This window comes from Heterodontus francisci, chromosome 4 (assembly GCF_036365525.1).
Source record: "Heterodontus francisci isolate sHetFra1 chromosome 4, sHetFra1.hap1, whole genome shotgun sequence".
In the NCBI taxonomy this organism is placed as follows: Eukaryota; Metazoa; Chordata; class Chondrichthyes; order Heterodontiformes; family Heterodontidae; genus Heterodontus; species Heterodontus francisci.
The window spans coordinates 14,474,558-14,496,810 of NC_090374.1; the positions used below are offsets into that span (position 1 = coordinate 14,474,558).

Below are 22,253 nucleotides of genomic sequence, written 5' to 3' on the forward strand. Positions count from 1 at the left end.
TCCTTCGCTTCAGGGAAAACAGACCCAGCCTATCCAATTTCTCTTTGTAACTCAAGCCCTCCAAACCAGGCAACATCCTTGTGAATTTTTTCTGCACCCTCTCTAGCTTAATCACATCTTTCCTGTAGTGCGGTGACCAGAACTGCACACAGTACTCCAAATGCGGCCGAACCAACGTTATGTACAACTGTAACATGACGTCCCAACTCTTGTACTCAATGCCTCGGCCAATGAAGGCAAGCATGCCATACGCCTTCTTCACCACCCTGTCTACCTGTGTTGCCACTTTCAGGGAACTATGTACTTGCACCCCAAGGTCTCTCTGCTCAAGAACACTCCCCAGTGCCCTGCCATTCACTGTATATGTCCTGCTCTGGTTTAACTTCCCAAAATGCATCACTTCACACTTGTCTGCGTTAAATTCCATTTGCCAATCCCTTGCCCACTTTCCCAGTTGATCCATATCCTGTTGTAACCTTAGACAACCTTCTTCACTGTCCACTATACCACCAATTTTGGTGTCATCTGCAAACTTACTAATCATGCCCCCTACATTCACATCCAAGTCATTAATATATATGACAAACAACAGAGGGCCCAGCACCGATCCCTGTGGCACACTACTGGTCACCGGCCTCCAATCTGAAAAACAACCCTCCACTACCATCCTCTGCCTCCTACCACCAAGCCAATTTTGTATCCAATTTGCTAGCTCACCTTGGATCCCATGTGTTCGAACCTTCTGGACCAGCCTACCATGCGGGACCTTGTCAAAGGCCTTGCTAAAGTCCATGTAGACAACGTCCATCGCCCTGCCCTCGTCAATCCTCTTGGTCACCTCCTCCAAAAACTCAATCAAATTTGTGAGACAAAATTCCCACGCACAAAGCCATGCTGACTATCCCCAATCAGACCATGCCTTTCCAAATGCATATAAATCCTGTCTCTCAGAATCCCTTCCAATAATTTTCCTATCACTGATGTAAGGCTCACCGGCCTGTAGTTCCCTGGCTTATCCCTGCTGCCCTTCTTAAATAAAGGCACAACATTAGCTATCCTCCAGTCTTCCGGTACCTCACCCGTGGCTAACGATGATACAAAAATCTCTGCCAGGGCCCCAGCAATCTCCTCCCTTGCTTCCCATAGCATCCTAGGATACATCTGGTCAGGCCCTAGGGATTTATCCACCTTAATGCGCTTCAAAACCTCCAACACCTCCTCCTTTTGTAATGTTGATATGCTCCAGGATATCGGTGTTCCTTCCCTTGAACTCACTCGCTTCCATGACCACGATAAATACGGATGAGAAGTATTCATTTAAAACCTCGCCCATTTCCCGTGGCTCCACACATAGATTGCCACACTGATACTTAAGGGGACCTACTCTCTCCCCAGCTACCCTTTTATTCTTAATATACTTATAGAATCTTTTAGGATTCTCCTTTATCTTATCTGCCAGGGAAATCTCATGGCCCCTTTTTGCCCTCCGAATTTCCTGAAGTGTAGTCCTACATCCCCTATACTCCTCGAGGGACTTGCTTGATCCCAGCTGCCTATACCTGACATATGCCTCCTTCTTTGTCCTGACCAGACCCTCAATATCCCTCGTCAACCAAGGTTCCCTAAACTTGCCAGCCTTGCCCTTCCATCTTACAGGAACATGCCGTCCCTAAACTCTTCCTATCTCACTTTTAAAAGCCTCCCACGTGCCAGACGTCCCTTTACCTGTAAACAGCCTCTCCCATTCAACTTTTGAGAGTTCCTGTCTGATGCCATCGAAATTAGCCTTCCTCCAATTTAGGACTTCAACCTGAGGACCAGTCTTATCCTTTTCCATAACTATCTTGAAGCTAATAGAGTTATGGTCACTGGTCCCAAAGTACTCCCCCACTGACACATCAACGACCTGCCCATCCTCATTTCCTAAGAGGAGGTTGAGTGTAGCCCCTTCTCTAGTAGGGCCATCCACATACTGCTTCAGAAAACTATCCTGAACACACTTAACAAATTCTTCCTCATCTGATCCCTTAGCACTAAGGCAGTCCCAGTCAATACTAGGGAAGTTAAAATCACCTGCTATTACAACCCTATAATTCCTACACCAATCTGTGATTTCCCTACATATATGCTCCTCCACTTCCCTCTGACTATTGGGGGGCCTATAGTATAATCCCATCAAAGTGATCACCCTTTCATATTTCTGAGTTCTACCCATATGGCCTCGCTGGACGTTCCCCCCGGGATATCCTCTCTAAATACTGCTGTGATGTCCTCCCTAACCAATAGTGCAACTCCCCCTCTTCTCTAACCTCCACCTCTGTCATGCCGGAAGGATCAGTACCCTGGAACATTGAGCTGCCAGTCCTGCCCATCCCTCAACCACGTTTCCGTAATAGCAATAATATCACAATCCCATGTACCGATCCATGCTCTGAGTTCATCTGCCTTACCTGTAAGGCTTCTTGCATTAAAGTAAATGCAGTTTAGCCTACCAGACCTTCCAAGCTCCCTGTCCTGCCCCTGTATGGCCTGCCTACTGGACTTGCTTGCTTTAACCTCTATATTTACCTCAACTATCTCATCTGAGAGACTAGTACTTTGGGTCCCACCCCCCTGCAAGACTAGTTTAAATCCTCTCGAGTAGTGCTAGCAAACCTCCCCGCAAGGATATTGGTCCCCCTCCAGTTTAGATGCAACCCATCCATCTTGTACAGGTCACCTCTGCACCAGAAGAGATCCCAATGATCCAAATAGCCCTCCCGCCTACACCAGCTCTTCAGCCACGCATTCATGTGCCTAATCCTCCTATTCCTACCCTCACTAGCACGTGGCACAGGGAGTAAAATCCTGAGATTACAACCCTAGAGGTCCTGCTTTTTAACCTTCTACCTAACTCCCTATATTCACTTTGCAAGACCTCATCTCTCTTCCTGCCTATGTCGTTGGTACCAATATGGACCATGACCTCTGGCTGCTCACCCTCCCCTTTCAGAATGTCCTGCAGCCGCTCCGAGACATCCTTGACCCTAGCACCAGGGAGGCAACATACCATCCTGGAGTCTCGTTTGTGGCCACAGAAACACCTATCTGCACCCCTTACGATAGAATCCCCTATCACTATAGCTCTTTGAACTTGGCTGTTGCTGCTTTCCCCTGGGAGGTCATCCCCCCAATAATATCCAAAGCAGTATATCTGTTTGAGAGGGGGATGGCCACAGGGGACTCCTGCACTACCTGCCTGCGCCAACTACTGCATCTGGTGGCCACCCATCTCTTTTCTGCCTGTGCAGCCATTGCCTGCGGTGTGACCACCTCACTAAACGTGCTATCCACGACGTCCTCAGCATCGCGGATGCTCCACAGTGAATCCACCTGCAGCTCGAGCTCCATAATGCGGGTAGTCAGTAGCTACAGATGGATACACTTCCTGCACACGTGATCGTCGGGGACACTGGAAGCATCCCTGATTTCCCACATAGCGCAGGAGGAGCAGATCACGGGGCTGAGCTCTCCTGCCGTGACTTACCCTTAGTTTAATTAGTTACTCCCTTAATTAAAAAATACTAATTATACCAGGGGCCTTGTTCTACCCACTTCAATCTAAAGTCCTTAAAAAAAACTTTAGTAGGCCTCACCTTATCACCAGAGATTATTTTCCAACAAAAAAACACCCCTTTTTATTAAGATATTCTAACAGCTGCTACTCACCGACCAATCACCTTGCAGCTCTCCTCTGACGTCACTGTATGCCTTTTTTTTCAAAACTCTGGCGCGCTGGAAGAGGTTCGACTGCTCTCCGCTCAGCTCCCTGCTGTGAATTCTACATTTCAACTTATGTAGCAGAGAACTGGCAGTGATTCCCTGTCTTCAAACTGAACTTTCAAATGACAGAGAAAGCTACAAACCCCTCAGGTCTGCAACTAAACAGAAATTGACCTCAAAGAAAATTCAACAGGTTTACCATGAACCCCAACACCCTACCTCACTTCAAAACCACTAACCCCTTTTCCTCTCTGTCTCGCGTGTGTGTATACGCGTGCGGGTGTGAGCAAATGCCGGAGTGGATGCGGTTGCGACAATTTTGGGATAAGGCAGATTGCTCAATAAATAATTAATCTTCTGTTTTAAACCTACAAGAAAATCTGTCGCTGTCTGTTTATTTGACAAATGAAACACAAAAAAGGTTAAACCCTAATAACAAACTGTGGTCAGGTGGGAGTTGAACAGTGGGAACCACCCACACCCCTCACCACATGGCCATAATAATGAGGAACTTGCGGGGTTACGGACAAAAAGTGGGGATGTAGTTCTAAGGAGACAGCACAGACACAATGGGCCGCATGGCCTCCTTCTGTGCTTTATGTTTCTACTTCATGACTCTGGCTGGGAGAAGGGGTGATTGGAAGAGAACAGGGGAAAGAGTGGAGGGGCTGGGGGAGAAGAGGCGACCTAGGGGAGTGGGAGTGATGATAGGTGATCATGAAGGAATAGGGTGATTGATGGCATACAGACATTTTCAGAGTTCCCCACTAATGCTGGGAGTGTGCTGGACCACGGATCTGCTGTGCCTGCAATTGCTTTGAACTTGCAGGTGCAGTAACCCATGGCTACCATGCAACAAGACCAGCTTTTTATTTGGTATTTGATAGAATCATACAGCACAAGTGGCCATCAGTCCACTGTGCTTGTGCCAGCTCTTTGAAAGAGCTATCCAATTAGTCTCACACCCCTTGCTCTTTCCCCACATACCTGCAAATTTTTCCCTTCGAGTATTTATTCAATTCCCTTTCGAAAGCTGCCATTACCAGCTTCTACCAGCCTGCACATCAACAAATTGCTGCATTTAAAAAAAAAAAAATCTCATTTTCCCCCCTCGTTCTTTTGGCAATTACCTTACAACTGTGTACTCTGGTTACTGACCCTCCTGCCACTGGAAACACACTAGATTCCCTTTGTAATTCCCTTCTATCAATTCTCTGCTCTAAGACAATAATCCCAGCTTCTGCAGTCTCTCCGCACAACTGTAAGTCCCACAGCCCTGATAAACAACTTCTGTAGCTGTTCCAAAACTAATTCACATATTCTTACAAATGCCACAATGAGGTTTTGTGAATAAAAATTTCTCTGACTGACCAGTGAGTGATTGCTGGAATACAGGAAGTACTCGAGGTATACAACTGCCATGTGACTTCACTCTCAATGGCATGTTTATATTTCATGTGGGATGAAATGTCGGTTTTCCTGTCCCTGCTTCACCATCCCCACTCCCATGGAATAGTTCTGCCATCTAGTGGCTGGGAACAAATAGGGAACATTTTTGACACAGGCAAGGTGTAAGGTTTCACCTTCACTCGACTCCCTGGAGATGGGCCTGGTACAGGCAAATGAGAGAATTTAGCTCCTCCTTTACCTCACCTGAAACTTTCCTTTAGCTCAGTGGCATATCACCCTCGCTTCTGAGTCCGAAGGTTATCGGTACAAGCCCCACTCTGGAGACTTGAGCACAAAAAATCCAGGTTGCCGCTCCAGGGGGTAGCCATTGTTCAGGTGCGATGTTAAACGGAGTCCTCCTCTACCCTCCCAGATGGATGTAAAAGATCCCATAACACTATTTCAAAGAGGAACAGGGGAGTTCTCCCTGGTGCCCTGGAAAATATTTATCCTTCAATTTTCAGATAAGTATCTGAAAAGAAAGAATTTGCAGTGGTACGGGGAAAAGGTGAGGGAGTGGGATTAGGTGAGTTGAACTTAGAGAGCTGGCACAGACACGACAGGCTGAATGGCCAACTTCTATGATGTAACCATTCTAAGATTCAACCAACATCACGAAAACAGATTATATGTTATCACAAATGCTTTGTGGAATCTTGCTGTGCACAAATTGCCTGCTGCGTTCCCCACATTATAAGTGACCAAAGCTGCTACATGAACCAAAGTAATTTTTCTGGTTGTGTTTGGATGGCACCCAGTTACACTCCCACCCCCTGCTTAGCAAACCCTCAAGGCAACTTGGAGAAGGAGGATGGAGGTTTCTGAAGGATTGTTCACAGGGAGTTCACAGAATTGTTACAGCACAGAAGGGGGCCATTCAGCCCATCGTGTCGGCACCGGCTCTCCGAATGAGCAATTGACCAACTGCCACTCCCCCGTCTTCTCCCCATAACCCTGCACATTCTTCCTTTTCAGGTAACTATTTAATTCCCTTTTGAAAGCCTTGATTGAACTTACCTCCATCACACTCTCAGGCAGTGCATTCCAGATCCTAACCGCTCTCTGTGAAAACGTTTTTCCTCATATCGCCTTTTTTTCTTTTGCCCATTACCTTAAATCTGTGCCCTCTTGTTCTCGATCCTTTCACAAGTGGGAACAGTTTCTCTCTATGTGCTCTGTCCAGACCCCTCATGATTTTGAATACCTCTATCAAATCACCTCTCAGCCTTCTCTTCTCTAAGGAAAACAGTCCTAACTTCTCCAATCTATCTTCATAACTGAAGTTCCTCATCCCTGAAACCATTCTTGTGAATCTTTCCGGCTCTCTCTCCAACGCCCTCACATCTTTCCTTAAATGCATTGCCCAGAACTGGACACAATACTCCAGTGGAGGCCAAACTAGTGTCTTAAACAAGTTTAACATAGCCTCCTTGCTCTTGTACTCTATGCCCCTATTAATAAAGCCCAGGATACTGTATGCTTTATTAACCGGACTCTCAATCTGTCCTGCCACCTTCAATGACTTATGCACATATATACCCAGGTCCCTCTGCTCCTGCACTCCCTTTAGAATTGTACCCTTTGTTTTATATTGTCTCTCCATGTTCTTCCTACCAAAATTAATCACTTCACATTTATCTGCATTGAACTTCATCTGCCCCTTGTCCGCCCATTCCACCAACTTGTCTATGTCCTTTTGAAGTTCTACACTATCCTCACTGATCACCACCTTCCAAATTAAGCCATCTCATCTACATGACAAGTTACCCCCCCCCCCCCCCACACCGTGTCCAGGGTGGGGTGCAGGTTTTGATATCCAGTCTCTCTTCAGGATGTTACCTCTGTGATGTTTCGATGTGACCCTCTGTCCTTATCAACACCTCTTTTGTTATCTCTTGCCCCAGCCCACTTTATTTGCTTAAAACTTATTACATTTCTAACATTGCCAGTCCTGATGAAGGGTCACTGACCTGAAATGTTAACTCTGCTTCTATCTCCACAGATGCTTCCAGACCTGCTGAGCATTTCCAGCACTTTCTGTTTATGTAGCAGTGTCCTCACTCCCCCAGACAGGGGCTGTTCCCACTGTGTCCTCACTCCCCCAGACAGGGGCTGTTCCCACTGTGTCCTCACTCCCCCAGACAGGGGCTGTTCCCACTGTGTCCTCACTCCCCCAGACAGGGGCTGTTCTCTCTGTGTCCTCACTCCCGACATGGGCTGTTCCCTCTGTCTTCACCTCCTCAGACAGAGGTTGTTTCCTCTGTGTCCTCACTCCCCCAGATATGTGAAACTGTTTCTTGCTAAATGATGACGCAGAGGCAAAACACATTTCGAATTCCTGATGCCTTTATTTGAGAATATAGTCATGGTGTAAATCGATCAATGGTTCTGTGGAATCCACTGCACCCAACTGATCTCTCCTTGACACTGTTTAAAAATCAAAATGCAGTTAGAAAGTACACAACACCTGACACAGAGAGGAAAGTGGTTGAATAAATCCTTAAAACTCTTTGTCTTTGTGGGGTTAATTTTGAAACCCTGACTGGTGGGAATGGTGAAGAGAAATTAGGGATGGGCAACAAATGGTGGCCTTAACAGTGATGCCCACATCCCATGAAAGAATAAATAAAGGCATGTTAAGATGCAGGTGAGTGGCATCACCTCCTCTCCCATCATATTCATGGACTTTGATCAAACTGGGCAAGGTCATCTGTTCCAGGTGTCTGGGCAGAGTTGACAGTCAGCAGTGGGAGCCCGATTATGCAGTTTTCCTTTAACTGGCTTTATGTTTTCAAATGTTTTTTTTGGTCCCTCCCAGGAAATTACATTGCTGCTGGTGGATAGCAGGGTGTGCAATCATGATGCTGCAGACATCGTGACAGTAGAAACCAGAGAAAAGTTACGGCAAAAAAAGAGGCCATTCAGTCCATCGTGTCTGCGCCAGCTGGAAAAAAACTAGCCGCCCAATCCAATCCCACCTTCCAGCACCTGGTCCGTAGCCTTGCATGTTACAGCACTTCAGGTGCAGGTCCAGGTACCTTTTAAATAAGTTGAGGGTTTCTGCTTCCACCACAGATCCGGGCACTGTGTGGAGCAGGCTTGATGGACCAAAAGGTCTTTGCCTGTCCATCATTTTTGTATGTTCATAGGACCCTACTGGGCTTCAGCCAGTTGGGAGGTGTTTACTGGAGCTAGTTACGATCCTTGATCAGCCTCTCTCGCCCCACCGCTCCTGGATAGACGAATCCCCGGAAAGGAGCTACTGCAAATGGCGCTTTCCAAAGGACTCTTAAAATGACTGGCTGTTGTACAAGACATTACTTAGCAGCAGCTGTAGAGATAACGATTGAGAGACAGCGTCACAGAAAAAGCACTAGAAGGTTTGCATTGGGGTCAGCTGGTCCTAATCTGTGGTACAATCCTGGCTCCAATCAATCAGACCACTGGGATTTGCTGCTCCTCTAAAAGTAGCTGCTCTATTCTAGGATTTACGGTTTCAATGAGGTGCTGTAATTTTTGGTGTATAAGAGTTGCTTGATTCATAGATTAGATTAGAGATACAGCACTGAAACAGGCCCTTCGGCCCACCGAGTCTGTGCCGACCATCAACCACCCATTTATACTAATCCTACACTAATCCCATATTCCTACCAAACATCCCCATCTGTCCCTATATTTCCCTACCACCTATCTATACTAGTGACAATTTATAATGGCCAATTTACCTACCAACCTGCAAGTCTTTTGGCTTGTGGGAGGAAACCGGAGCACCCGGAGAAAACCCACGCAGACACAGGGAGAACTTGCAAACTCCACACAGGCAGTGCCCAGAATCGAACCCGGGTCCCTGGAGCTGTGAGGCTGCAGTGCTAACCACTGTGCCGCCCTAGGCCGAGGTGAATTATGCATTTGTAGTGATAAAACAAAAATCAGGTTCAACCTGTGTCCTGAATTAAGTTTGAGTTGAACTGATCAACCTCCAGCCAGATCATGACCCTTTGCCCCCAGTTGACCAGTGGAAGACACTCTTCTAAGATTGTTGGCAAGAACCTGAACACTGGATAGCAGATGGGGCGCTGAGTGCAGCACCGTGGAACATGTTATTACTTCAAAGGCGCTATTTAAATACAAGTTGCCGTTTTACAAAGAGGATAATCTTCAAATCCGTGCCGTTACCTTCCACAGCAGCTCAACCAATCACCCAAAGTAATGAAATGAGAAAGAAGGAAGGAGATATCAGAGGCCAAAGATTTATTAAACTTTCTGACTCCTCAGTCAGACAGACAATATAGAGCAAATATTAACTTCAATGGTTACAAAAGGCGTCCTCAAAACAGAACAATATTTGCCCAATTTACAACAAAATATCTGTGCACTTACGGGGGTCTCTCAAGGAGATAAATCTGTACACTGACTGGTGTCTCAGTCCCTCTCTCAGGGAGATATACCTGCAGAGTTATATCCACATTCTCAGTCTTGGGAGATATTCAGAGCCGTAACGCACTATGCACTATCTGGCCAACCTCAGTTGTCCAGATATTGGTCAGCTCACTCCTCTATTTTTCCGTTCCCGTACAATTAGTGCTCGAGTTACAAAGATACCAACATATATACAGATGGGTATGGTAGCATAGTGGTTATGTTACTAGTAAACCAGAGGCCTGGATTAATAATCAAATCCCACCACGGTAGTTAGGCAATTTAAATTCAGTTAATTAAATGAACCTGGAATAAAAAGTTGCATCAGTAATGGTAACCATGTAACTACTGGATTGTTGTAAAAACCCTGGTTCACTAATGTCCTTTAGGGAAGGAAATCTGCCGTCCTTACCCGGTCTGGCCTACATATGACTCCAGACCCACAGCAATGTGGTTGATTCTTAACTGCCCTCTGAAATGGCCTAGCAAGCCACTCAATTACATCAAAAACCACTATGAAAAGCTATAATCTGCACAGACTACAGCATTCCAAGGCAGCAGCTTTCCACCACTCTCTCAAGGACAGTGAAGGATGGGTAATAAATGTTGGCCTTGCCAGCAATGCCTGGATCCCGTGAATTAATTTTAAAAAATGACAGGATGCCTTTGCTTTCTGTTAATCCCACAGCAGCACAAGTGTCAACAGCAGGCACCCAACCAGATGATTAAGAAGCAGTGAGGTGGGGATTTCTTTGTCGCAGGGGCTCCCTCAGTCTGTACGCATTAGGGAGAGTTGCCAAGTACGGCAAATGGTTCAATGGCAAATGAAATAAAACAGATTTTAGAAGTGGAAGCTTCCGTCATAAAATCACATTCTCGAGCTGTAGAAGCATTTATTCAAATTCACATTTTCTTTCCCATTAAACGCTCCCAGGTTGGCAGGTGACAGGCCAACAGCCATGGTGACGGTGCCACCTGTGTGCTACCAGTCGAGAGAACTGAAGGCCCTTCAGAGGAGAATAAACCCCTCCCGTCAGGAATGGATATTGCTTAAAGGACAGCGTGAACAAGAAATCTGATTTTCAAAAACATGAATAAAACTGAGTAAGCGGATCAAAAAAAATCAAAAATCTCCATGGGTTTGCACATCCCTTTGAGGAGCAGGTTTGGGCTCCACACGAGTGTGATTTACTGCACCAGATGCTGGTAATGTACATAGTAGAGCATTATCTGCTGCTGGATATACAGTGTGACATTAATCAAGCTTCTCCCTTTAGTTGGGTTAAAAAAATTGAGAGAAATTATTAATACAAGGCGCTTTCAAGGTCTAAATGAAGCCTTTTAACTAAAGCAGCCAAGCGCTTATATACAAGGCTGATTAACTAAATTGGGAGGGAAAGGGGAGGGTGGAAGGAAGGAAGGGGGAAATGGGGCAGGAAGAAAGGGGCATGAGGTAACATAGGACCAGAAGTAGGCCATTCAGCCCATTGAGCCTGCTCCACTATTCAATTAGATCATGGCTGATCAACTTTCTCAACGCAACTTTCCTGCGATATCCCTAGATTCCTGGATGCCATTAGTATCCAGATATCGATTGAGTTCTGTGGTTGGGGGGGGGGGGCTGAAGTGGTTGGGGGGGGGTGAAGTGGTTGGGGGGGGTGAAGTGGTTGGGGGGGGGTGAAGTGGTTGGGGGGGGGTGAAGTGGTTGGGGGGGGGTGAAGTGGTTGGGGGGGGGTGAAGTGGTTGGGGGGGGTGAAGTGGTTGGGGGGGGGTGAAGTGGTTGGGGGGGGTGAAGTGGTTGGGGGGGTGAAGTGGTTGGGGGGGGTGAAGTGGTTGGGGGGGGGTGAAGTGGTTGGGGGGGGGGTGAAGTGGTTGGGGGGGGTGAAGTGGTTGGGGGGGGTGAAGTGGTTGGGGGGGGTGAAGTGGTTGGGGGGGGTGAAGTGGTTGGGGGGGGTGAGGTGGTTGGGGGGGGTGAAGTGGTTGGGGGGGGTGAAGTGGTTGGGGGGGTGAAGTGGTTGGGGGGGTGAAGTGGTTGGGGGGGTGAAGTGGTTGGGGGGGTGAAGTGGTTGGGGGGGTGAAGTGGTTGGGGGGGGTGAAGTGGTTGGGGGGGGGGTGAAGTGGTTGGGGGGGGTGAAGTGGTTGGGGGGGGGTGAAGTGGTTGGGGGGGGGTGAAGTGGTTGGGGGGGGTGAAGTGGTTGGGGGGGGGTGAAGTGGTTGGGGGGGGGGGGTGAAGTGGTTGGGGGGGGGGGGGTGAAGTGGTTGGGGAGTGTGAAGTGGTGGTGGGTGAAGTGGTGGTGGGTGAAGTGGTTGGGGGGGGGGAAGTGGTTGGGGGGGGGGGTGAAGTGGTTGGGGGGGGTGAAGTGGTTGGGGGGGGGTGAAGTGGTTGGGGGGGGGTGAAGTGGTTGGGGGGGGGTGAAGTGGTTGGGGGGGGGTGAAGTGGTTGGGGGGGGTGAAGTGGTTGGGGGGGGTGAAGTGGTTGGGGGGGGTGAAGTGGTTGGGGGGGGTGAAGTGGTTGGGGGGGGTGAAGTGGTTGGGGGGGGTGAAGTGGTTGGGGGGGGTGAAGTGGTTGGGGGGGGTGAAGTGGTTGGGGGGGGGGGTGAAGTGGTTGGGGGGGGGGTGAAGTGGTTGGGGGGGTGAAGTGGTTAGGGGGGGGTGAAGTGGTTGGGGGGGGTGAAGTGGTTGGGGGGGGGTGAAGTGGTTGGGGGGGGGGTGAAGTGGTTGGGGGGGGGTGAAGTGGTTGGGGGGGGGTGAAGTGGTTGGGGGGGGGGTGAAGTGGTTGGGGGGGGGTGAAGTGGTTGGGGGGGGGGTGAAGTGGTTGGGGGGGGTGAAGTGGTTGGGGGGGGTGAAGTGGTTGGGGGGGGGTGAAGTGGTTGGGGGGGGGTGAAGTGGTTGGGGGGGGTGAAGTGGTTGGGGGGGGGTGAAGTGGTTGGGGGGGGGTGAAGTGGTTGGGGGGGGTGAAGTGGTTGGGGGGGGTGAAGTGGTTGGGGGGGGTGAAGTGGTTGGGGGGGGTGAAGTGGTTGGGGGGGTGAAGTGGTTGGGGGGGTGAAGTGGTTGGAGGGGTGAAGTGGTTGGGGGGGGGTGAAGTGGTGGGGGGGGGTGAAGTGGTCGGGGAGGGTGAAGTGGTCGGGGGGGGGTGAAGTGGTCGGGGGGGGTGAAGTGGTGGTGGGGGGGGGGGTGAAGTGGTGGTGGGGGGGGGTGAAGTGGTGGTGGGGGGGGGGTGAAGTGGTGGTGGGGGGGGGGGGTGAAGTGGTGGTGGGGGGGGGGGGTGAAGTGGTGGTGGTGGGGGGGGGGTGAAGTGGTGGTGGGGGGGGGTGAAGTGGTTGGGGGGGGGTGAAGTGGTTGGGGGGGGGTGAAGTGGTGGTGGGGGGGGGTGAAGTGGTCGGGGGGGGTGAAGTGGTCGGGGGGGGTGAAGTGGTGGTGGGGGGGGGGGGGTGAAGTGGTGTTGGGGGGGGGGGTGAAGTGGTGGTGGGGGGGGGGTGAAGTGGTGGTGGGGGGGGGGTGAAGTGGTGGTGGTGGGGGGGGGTGAAGTGGTGGTGGGGGGGGGGGGTGAAGTGGTGGTGGGGGGGGGGGTGAAGTGGTTGGGGGGGGGTGAAGTGGTGGTGGGTGAAGTGGTCGGGGGGGGTGAAGTGGTGGTGGGGGGGGGTGAAGTGGTGGTGGTGGGGGGGGGTGAAGTGGTGGTGGGGGGGGTGAAGTGGTGGTGGGGGGGGGTGAAGTGGTGGTGGGGGGGGGGTGAAGTGGTGGTGGGGGGGGGTGAAGTGGTGGTGGTGGGGGGGGAGTGAAGTGGTGGTGGGGGGGGTGGTGAAGTGGTGGTGGGGGGGGGGGTGAAGTGGTGGTGGGGGGGGGGTGAAGTGGTGGTGGGGGGGGGGGTGAAGTGGTGGTGGGGGGGGGTGAAGTGGTGGTGGGGGGGGGTGAAGTGGTGGTGGTGGGGGGGGGGTGAAGTGGTGGTGGTGGGGGGGGGGTGAAGTGGTGGTGGTGGGGGGGGGTGAAGTGGTGGTGGGGGGGGGTGAAGTGGTGGTGGTGGGGGGGGTGAAGTGGTGGTGGTGGGGGGGGTGAAGTGGTGGTGGTGGGGGGGGTGAAGTGGTGGTGGGGGGGGTGAAGTGGTGGTGGGGGGGGGGTGAAGTGGTGGTGGGGGGGGGGTGAAGTGGTGGTGGGGGGGGGTGAAGTGGTGGTGGGGGGGGTGAAGTGGTTGGGGGGGGTGAAGTGGTCGGGGGGGGTGAAGTGGTCGGGGGGGGTGAAGTGGTGGTGGGGGGGGTGAAGTGGTGGTGGGGGGGGGGGGGTGAAGTGGTGGGGGGGGGGTGGTGAAGTGGTGGTGGGGTGGGGGGGGGGGGTGAAGTGGTAAATGAAACTCTCCGCCCTTCCCCAGTCTCTAGGTGTGAGGATCAGCTTCCGCCGCCTGCGAGCCGCCCATGACCGAGATCGCTGCGCCCTCCACCTCGCTGATGAGGCGGTCCGACTCGCAGTTGAGGCCGGGGTAGCGGGCCGGCTGTTTGTTGGAGCGCAGACACACTGGTGGGAAGGTGAAGCCACCCAGGCAGCAGCCGGGGCAGGACAGCGGCTCCTCTAACTCGGGATCGAGATCAGACCTCACCGGCTGGCCGTGCACGCCGGCCCCCAGAGGAGGCGCATGCGCACCCTCTGCCGGCGCCCGGCCACTGGCCTGTAGCGCATGCGCAGTCTCCGATGGTATGGGCGCCGGCACACTGCCCGTCGGTCCCGGCGCATGCGCACTAGCCGAAGCCTCAGAGGCGCTGGGAATGTTAGTGATTGACCGTTGGGGCGAAGGCTCCCAAAGGCGAGGCTCGCTCACCGCCATATCGATCGTGTGTGCGCCTGGACAGCAGTCAGTCCAGCCGCTGCCACTGATGACCGATGAAAGTTGAGACCTGTCGGCGGGGGCAGTTTCCCCCGAGCCGCCGGAGTTTCCTGAACGGCTCACCGGTTCGGGCTGCGGTATCTCAGGCGAGTACTCCTCTCTGTCACCATCATCGTCCTTGCCGGTCGCAACGCCGCCGCCGCCAGTGCAGCGGGTTTCGGGCCCGGCTCCGCCCCCTGCCCTCTGACCCCACCGCGGCGGGAGGTCAGAGTTGGCGAGGCCCCGCCCCCCGGGGCCCAGCTCCGGCAGCGAGCGGCAGCGGCGGGCGGACGGCAGGGCCGCGGGGAAGTCCCGGGGCTCCGGGGTCAGCGGCTGGGCGGCAGGAGGCGGCAGCTCGAAACTCAGCGAGATGACCGACTTGCTGGGCGAGTCGTACAGTTTGATCTTGCCGCCCTTCAAGTCTTCCCGGCCGGAGAACGGGTTGAACCGGACGGCTGGGCCCAGGCCCTCAGCCCCCAGGGCTGCAGGGGAGAACATGTCCGAGTGGCTGCGGGACAAGCGGTGTTCGCACTGCACCCGGAGGCTATTAGACAGGTCTTGGTCCGCCGCTCCGCTTCTCCAGCCCTCCCGGTCATTGTTCTCTGAGGGAGAAAAGAGGCTGAGTCACAGAGCAGATACAACACTGTTAGATACAGAGTAAAACTCCCTCTACACTGTCCCCATCAAACACTCCCAGGACAGGTACAGTACGGGATTAGATACAGAGTAAAGCTCCTTCTACGCTGTCCCATCAAACACTCCCAGGACAGGTACAGTACGGGGTTAGATACAGAGTAAAGCTCCCTCTACACTGTCCCCATCAAACACTCCCAGGACAGGTACAGTACGGGATTAGATACAGAGTAAAGCTCCTTCTTCGCTGTCCCATCAAACACTCCCAGGACAGGTACAGCACGGGGATTAGATACAGAGTAAAACTCCCTCTATACTGTCCCCATCAAACACTCCCAGGACAGGTACAGTACGGGGTTAGATACAGAGTAAAACTCCCTCTATACTGTCCCCATCAAACACTCCCAGGACAGGTACAGCACAGGATTAGATACAGAGTAAAGCTCCTTCTACGCTGTCCCATCAAACAGTAGGGCGGCGCAGTGGCTAGCACCGCAGCCTCACAGCGCCAGCGACCCGGGTTCGGTTCTGGGTCCTGACTGTGCGGAGTTTGCAAGTTCTCCCTGTGACCGTGTGGGTTTCCTCCGGGTGCTCCGGTTTCCTCCCACATGTCAAAGACTTGAGGGTTGATAGGTAAATTGGCCATTGTAAAAATTGCCCCTAGTGTAAGTAGGTGGTAGGACAATTGAGGGAAGGTGGGGATGTGAGAGGGAAAAATGGGATTAATGTAGGATTAGTATAAATGGGTGGTTGATGGTCGGCGCAGACTCGGTGGGCCGAAGGGCCTTTTTGGGTGCTGTATCTCTCTGAATAGCTTAACCCCATGTCATAATTCATAGAATGGTTACAACACAGAAGGAGGCCAATTGTGTCCATGCCAGCTCTCTGCAAGTGCAACGCAGCGAGTCCGAGTCCTCCTGGTAGTCCTGAAATTTTTTTCTCTTCAGATAATTGTCCAATCTTTTGAAAGCCACGATTGAATCTGCCTCCACTACAGACTCAGGCAGTGCATTCCAAATCCAAACCACTCGCGTAAAAACAATCGTTTTTCCTCATGTCGCCTCTGGTTCTTTCGCCAATCACCTTAAATTAGTATCCTCTGGTTCGCAACCCTTCCAACAATGAGAACAGTTTCTCTCAATCTGCTCTATCCAGACTCATGATTTTGAACATCTCTATCAAATCTCTTGTCAACCTGTCCTCCAAGGTGGACAACCCCAGTTTCTTCTCTCCACACAACTGAAGTCCCTCTTCCCTGGACCCAATCTCACAATTTTTTTCTGCACCCTCTGTAAAGCCTTCACTTCCTTCCTAAAGTGCAGTGCCCAGAATTGGACACAATACTTCAGCTGAAGCTGAACCACTATTTTACAAAGGTTGTATTCTTGCCTCCATTTATAAAGCCCAGGATCCCATATACCTTTTTAACCATGTTCTCAAGGGGAGGCGGTGGCGTAGTGGTAATGTCATTAGACCAATAACCCCCAGAGCCACAGACTAATACTCTGGGGATATGGGTTCCAATCCTACCAGTGAAATTTGAATTCGATTAATAAATCTGGAATTAAAAATTAGTCTAATGCTGACCATGAAACCATTGTCGATTGTTGTAAAAATCCATCTGGTTCACTAATGTCCTTTAGGGAAGGAAATCTGCTGTCCTTACCTGGTCTGGCCTATGCATGACTCCAGACCCTCAGCAATGTGGTTGACTCTTAAAATGCCCTCTCAAATGGTCTAGCAAGCCACTTAGTTGTATCAAAGTGCTACAAAGTCTAAGAAAAGGAATGAAACCAGACGCACCACCCGGCATCGACCTAGGCACTGGAAACAACAATGGCAAACTCAGAAATAAAAACAAGAAATGAAATGAAAGCAAAGGGACTGGTGGTCTGAGGTGCATTTGTTTTAATGCAAGAAGTGTAGTAGGTAAGGCAGATGAACTTAGGGCTTGAATTAGTACCTGGGAGTATGATGTTATTGCTATTACTGAGACTTGGTTAAGGGAAGGGCATGATTGGCAACTAAATATCCCAGGATATCGATGCTTCAGGCGGGATAGAGAGGGAGGTAAAAGGGGTGGAGGAGTTGAATTACTGGTCAAAGAGGATATCACAGCTGTGCTGAAGGAAGGCACTATGGAGGACTCGAGCTGTGAGGCAATATGGGCAGAACTCAGAAATAGGAAGGGTGTGGTAACAATGTTGGGGCTGTACTACAGGCCTCCCAACAGCGAGCGTGGGATTGAGGTACAAATATGTAAACAGATTATGGAAAGATGTAGGAGCAACAGGGTGGTGGTGATAGGAGATTTTAATTTTCCCAACATTGACTGGGATTCACTTAGTGTTAGAGGTCTAGATGGAGCAGAATTTGTAAGGAGCATCCAGGAGGGTTTTCTAGAGCAGTATGTAAATAGTCCAACTCGGGAACGGACCATACTGGACCTGGTGTTGGGGAATGAGCCCGGCCAGGTGGTTGAAGTTTCAGTAGGGGACTACTTTGGGAATAGTGATCACAATTTCGTAAGTTTTAGAATACTCATGGACAAAGCCGAGAGTGGTCCTAAAGGAAGAGTGCTAAATTGGGGGAAGGCCAACTATACCAAAATTCGGCAGGAGCTGGGGAATGTAGATTGGGAGCAGCTGTTTGAAGGTAAATCCACATTTGATATGTGGGAGGCTTTTAAAGAGAGGTTGATTAGCGTGCAGGAGAGACATGTTCCTGTGAAAATGAGGGATAGAAATGGCAAGATTAGGGAACCATGGATGACAGGTGAAATTGTGAGACTAGCTAAGAGGAAAAAGGAAGCATACATAAGGTCTAGGCGGCTGAAGAAAGACGAAGCTTTGGAAGAATATCGGGAATGTAGGACCAATCTGAAACAAGGAATTAAGAGGGCTAAAAGGGGTCATGAAATATCTTTAGCAAACAGGGTTAAGGAAAATCCCAAAGCCTTTTATTCATATATAAGGAGCAAGAGGGTAACGAGAGAAAGGATTGGCCCACTAAAGGACAAAGGAGGAATGTTATGCTTGGACTCAGAGAAAATGGGTGAGATTCTAAACGAGTACTTTGCATCGGTATTCACCGAGGAGAGGGACATGACGGATGTTGAGGTTAGGAACAGATGTTTGATTACTCTAGGTCAAGTCGGCATAAGGAGGGAGGAAGCGTTGGGTATTCTAAAAGGCATTAAGGTGGACAAGTCCCCAGGTCCGGATGGGATCTATCCCAGGTTACTGAGGGAAGCGAGGGAGGAAATAGCTGGGGCCTTAACAAATATCTTTGCAGCATCCTTAAACACGGGTGAGGAGGTCCCGGAGGACTGGAGAATTGCTAATGTTGTCCCCTTGTTTAAGAAGGGTAGCAGGGATAATCCAGGTAATTATAGACCGGTGAGCCTGACGTCAGTGGTAGGGAAGCTGCTGGAGAAGATACTGAGGGATAGGATCTATTCCCATTTGGAAGAAAATGGGCTTATCAGTGATAGGCAACATGGTTTTGTGCAGGGAAGGTCATGTCTTACCAACTTAATAGAATTCTTTGAGGAAGTGACAAAGTTGATTGATGAGGGAAGGGCTGTAGATGTCATATACATGGACTTCAGTAAGGTGTTTGATAAGGTTCCCCATGGTAGGCTGATGGAGAAAGTGAAGTCGCATGGGATCCAGGGTGTACTAGCTAGATGGATAAAGAACTGGCTGGGCAACAGGAGACAGAGAGTAGCAGTGGAAGGGAGTTTCTCAAAATGGAGACGTGTGACCAGTGGTGTTCCACAGGGATCCGTGCTGGGACCACTGTTGTTTGTGATATACATAAATGATTTGGAGGAAAGTATAGGTGGTCTGATTGGCAAGTTTGCAGACGACACTAAGATTGGTGGAGTAGCAGATAGTGAAGGGGACTGTCAGAGAATACAGCAGAATATAGATAGATTGGAGAGTTGGGCAGAGAAATGGCAGATGGAGTTCAATCAGGGTAAATGCGAGGTGATGCATTTTGGAAGATCCAATTCAAGAGTGAACTGTACAGTAAATGGAAAAGTCCTGGGGAAAATTGATGTACAGAGAGATTTGGGTGTTCAGGTCCATTGTTCCCTGAAGGTGGCAACGCAGGTAAATAGAGTGGTCAAGAAGGCATACGACATGCTTTCCTTCATTGGAGGGGTATTGAGTACAAGAGTTGGCAGGTCATGTTACAGTTGTATAGGACTTTGGTTCGGCCACATTTGGAATACTGCGTGCAGTTCTGGTCGCCACATTACCAAAAGGATGTGGATGCTTTGGAGAGGGTGCAGAGGAGGTTCACCAGGATGTTGCCTGGTATGGAGGGCGCTAGCTATGAAGAGAGGTTGAGTAGATTAGGATTATTTTCATTAGAAAGACGGAGGTTGGGGGGGACCTGATTGAGGTGTGCAAAATCATGAGAGGTATAGACAGGGTGGATAGCAAGAAGCTTTTTCCCAGAGTGGGGGATTCAAATACTAGGGATCACGAGTTCAAAGTGAGAGGGGAAAAGTTTAGGGGGGATATGCGTGGAAAGTTCTTTACGCAGAGGGTGGTGGGTGCTTGGAACGCGTTGCCAGCAGAGGTGGTAGATGCGAACACGATAGCGTCTTTTAAGATGTATCTAGACAGATACATGAATGGGCAGGAAGCAAAGAGATACAGACCCTTAGAAAACAGGCGACATGTTTAGGTAGAGGATCTGGATCGGCGCAGGCTTGGAGGGCCGAAGGGCCTGTTCCTGTGCTGTAATTTTCTTTGTTCTTTGTTCTAAGTTGCACACCAATTGGAAGAAGCACTGAGGATAGCAAGGACACAAAATGTACTCTAGGTGGGGGACTTCAGTGTCCATCACCAAGAGTGGCTCGGCAGCACCACTACAGGCCGAACTGGCCGAGTCCTAAAGGACATAGCTGCCAGACTGAGTCTGTGGCAGGTCGTGAGGGAACCAACAAGAGGGAAAAACCTACTTGACCTCGACCTCACCAATCTACCTGTCGCAGATGCATCTGTCTGTGACAGCATTGGTAGGAGTGACCACCGCACAGTCCTTGTGGAGACGAAGTCCTGTCTTAACACCATCGTGTTGTGTGGCATTACCACCGTGCTAAATGGGATAGATTTCAAACAGATCTCGCAACGCAAAACTGGACATCTATGAGGGCCATCAGCAGCAGCAGCATTGTATTTAACCACAATCTGTAATCTCATGGTCCGGCATATCTCCCACTCTACCATTACCATCAAGCCGGGTACTAACCCTGGTTCAATGAAGAGTTCAGGAGGGTATGCCGGGGCAGTATCGGGCATACCTCAAAATGAGGTGTCATCCTGGTGAAGCTACAACACAGGATGACTTGTATGCCAAACAGTGGAAGCAGCATGCAGTAGACAGGGCTAAGCAATCCCACAACCAACAGATCAGATCTAAGCTCTGCAGTCCTGCCACATCTACAAGATACACTGCAGCAATTCACCAGGGCTCCTTTGACAGCATCTTCCAAACCCATGACCTCTACCACCTAGAAGGACAAGGGCAGCAGATGCATGGGAAACCACCACCTGCAAGTTCCCCTCCAAGTCTGTCTTGGAACGATATCGCCGTTCCTTCACTCTTGCCGAATTAAAATCCTGGAACTCCCTTCCGAATAGCACTGTTGGTATACCTACACCCCCCAAGGACTGCAACAGTTCAAGAAGGCAGCTCAGGGCAATTAGGGATGGGCAATAAATGCTGCCCTAGCCAGCAATGCCCACATCCCCCGAACGAATAAAAAAAACCTGTTCTGCCACCTTTAATGATTTGTGCACATATACCCCCAGGTCCCTCTGCTCCTGCATCCCCTTTAGAATTGTACCCTTTGCTTTATATTGCCTTCCTTGTTCTTCCTGCCAAAATGTATCACTTTCCACATCACTGCATTAAATTCATCTGCCATGTGTCCACCTATTCCATCAGCCTATGTCCTCTTCTTGTTTATCACTATCGTCCCAACAGTTCACAAAACTTCCAAGTTTTGTCATCTGCAAATTTTGAAATCATACCCTGCACACCCATTAATAAGTCAAGAAAAGAAGTGGTCCGAGTACAATCCCTGGGGATCCCCACTCCCAAAAACTGCTCACCACTACTGTGTTTCCTGTCACTTAGTCAATTTCATATCCATGCTGCCACTTTCTCTTTTATTCCATGGACTTCAGCTTTGCTGGCAAACCTGTTTCGTGGCAATTTTATCAAATGCCTTTTGGAACTCCATGTATACCACATCACCCTCATCAAGCTTTTCCGTAACCTCATCAAAAAACTAATTCAAGTTGGTTGAACACAATTCGTCTTTAACAAATCCACGCAGCTTTCCTTAATTAATCTGCAATTCGCAGATTCACAGAATTATTACAGCACAGAAGGAGGCCATTTGGCCCATCATGTCTGCTATCTTTATACATCCTTTTTTGAATAAGGGTGTAACATTTGCAATTCTCCAATCCTCTGGCACCCCCCCCCCCACCCCATTTCTAAGGATTGGAAGATTATGGCCAGTACCTCTGCAATTTCCACCCTTTCCTCAGCATCCTCAGATGCATCTCAACTGGTCCTGGAGACTAATCAACTTTACGTACAGCCAGCCTTTCTAACACCTCCTCCAATTCCTACATCAACCACCTTAAGTCCATGCTGAATAATACTGGCAATTTGATATCAAATTATGCATGCAATTTCCATATTGACTCAAACCCTTGTAGGACTCAAGAGCAAGGTCCATCAGTCCTGGATGGACTTTAATTCAGAGCCCAAAGGTGACAACCCCCTGCCCCGTTGAGCTACCCAATCCCCATTCAGAACCTTTCCGTCAGCTGGACTCACAGTCTGAAGACACACACGGCATTCCTAACCACCAGTTTGTAACCAGTCCATGTCTATGGGTAGATGCTGAAAGAATGTTTCCCCTGGCTGGAGAGTCCAGAACTTGGGATCGTGGTTTCAGGATAAGGGATTGGCCATTTGGGACTGAGGTGAGGGGAGATTTCTTTACATGAATCTTTGGAATTCTTTATGCTAAAGGGCTGTGGATGCTCAGTCGTGAGTAGATTCAAGAATGAGATTTTTGGATACGAAGGAAATCAAGTGA

At 50.1% G+C, this 22,253-nt stretch overlaps 1 protein-coding gene and 1 long non-coding RNA gene across 6 annotated transcripts in view; one reads left to right on the plus strand and one right to left on the minus strand.

The window, feature by feature from the left end:
• Positions 1 to 7,553: 7,553 nt before the first annotated feature.
• The window catches only part of tesk1b (testis associated actin remodelling kinase 1b), a 177,051-nt gene continuing 162,351 nt past the window's right edge, over positions 7,554 to 22,253 (minus strand). For 2 of the 5 annotated variants that reach the window (XM_068029186.1, XM_068029188.1), the window contains exon 9: positions 13,798 to 15,084. In XM_068029186.1, the coding sequence (XP_067885287.1) occupies positions 13,997 to 15,084 (1,088 nt within the window). In that variant the 3' untranslated portion in view covers positions 13,798 to 13,996. Of the gene's footprint in view, positions 8,543 to 13,797; positions 15,085 to 22,253 lie in introns of those variants that run through there. The other 3 variants (XM_068029185.1, XM_068029187.1, XM_068029189.1) reach the window with 2 other exon arrangements.
• LOC137368909 (uncharacterized) overlaps positions 14,368 to 22,253 on the plus strand; it is a 111,350-nt gene continuing 103,464 nt past the window's right edge. The window contains exon 1 of the long non-coding RNA XR_010974837.1: positions 14,368 to 14,589. This is a non-coding gene — a long non-coding RNA (uncharacterized lncRNA). The remainder of the gene's footprint in view (positions 14,590 to 22,253) is intronic.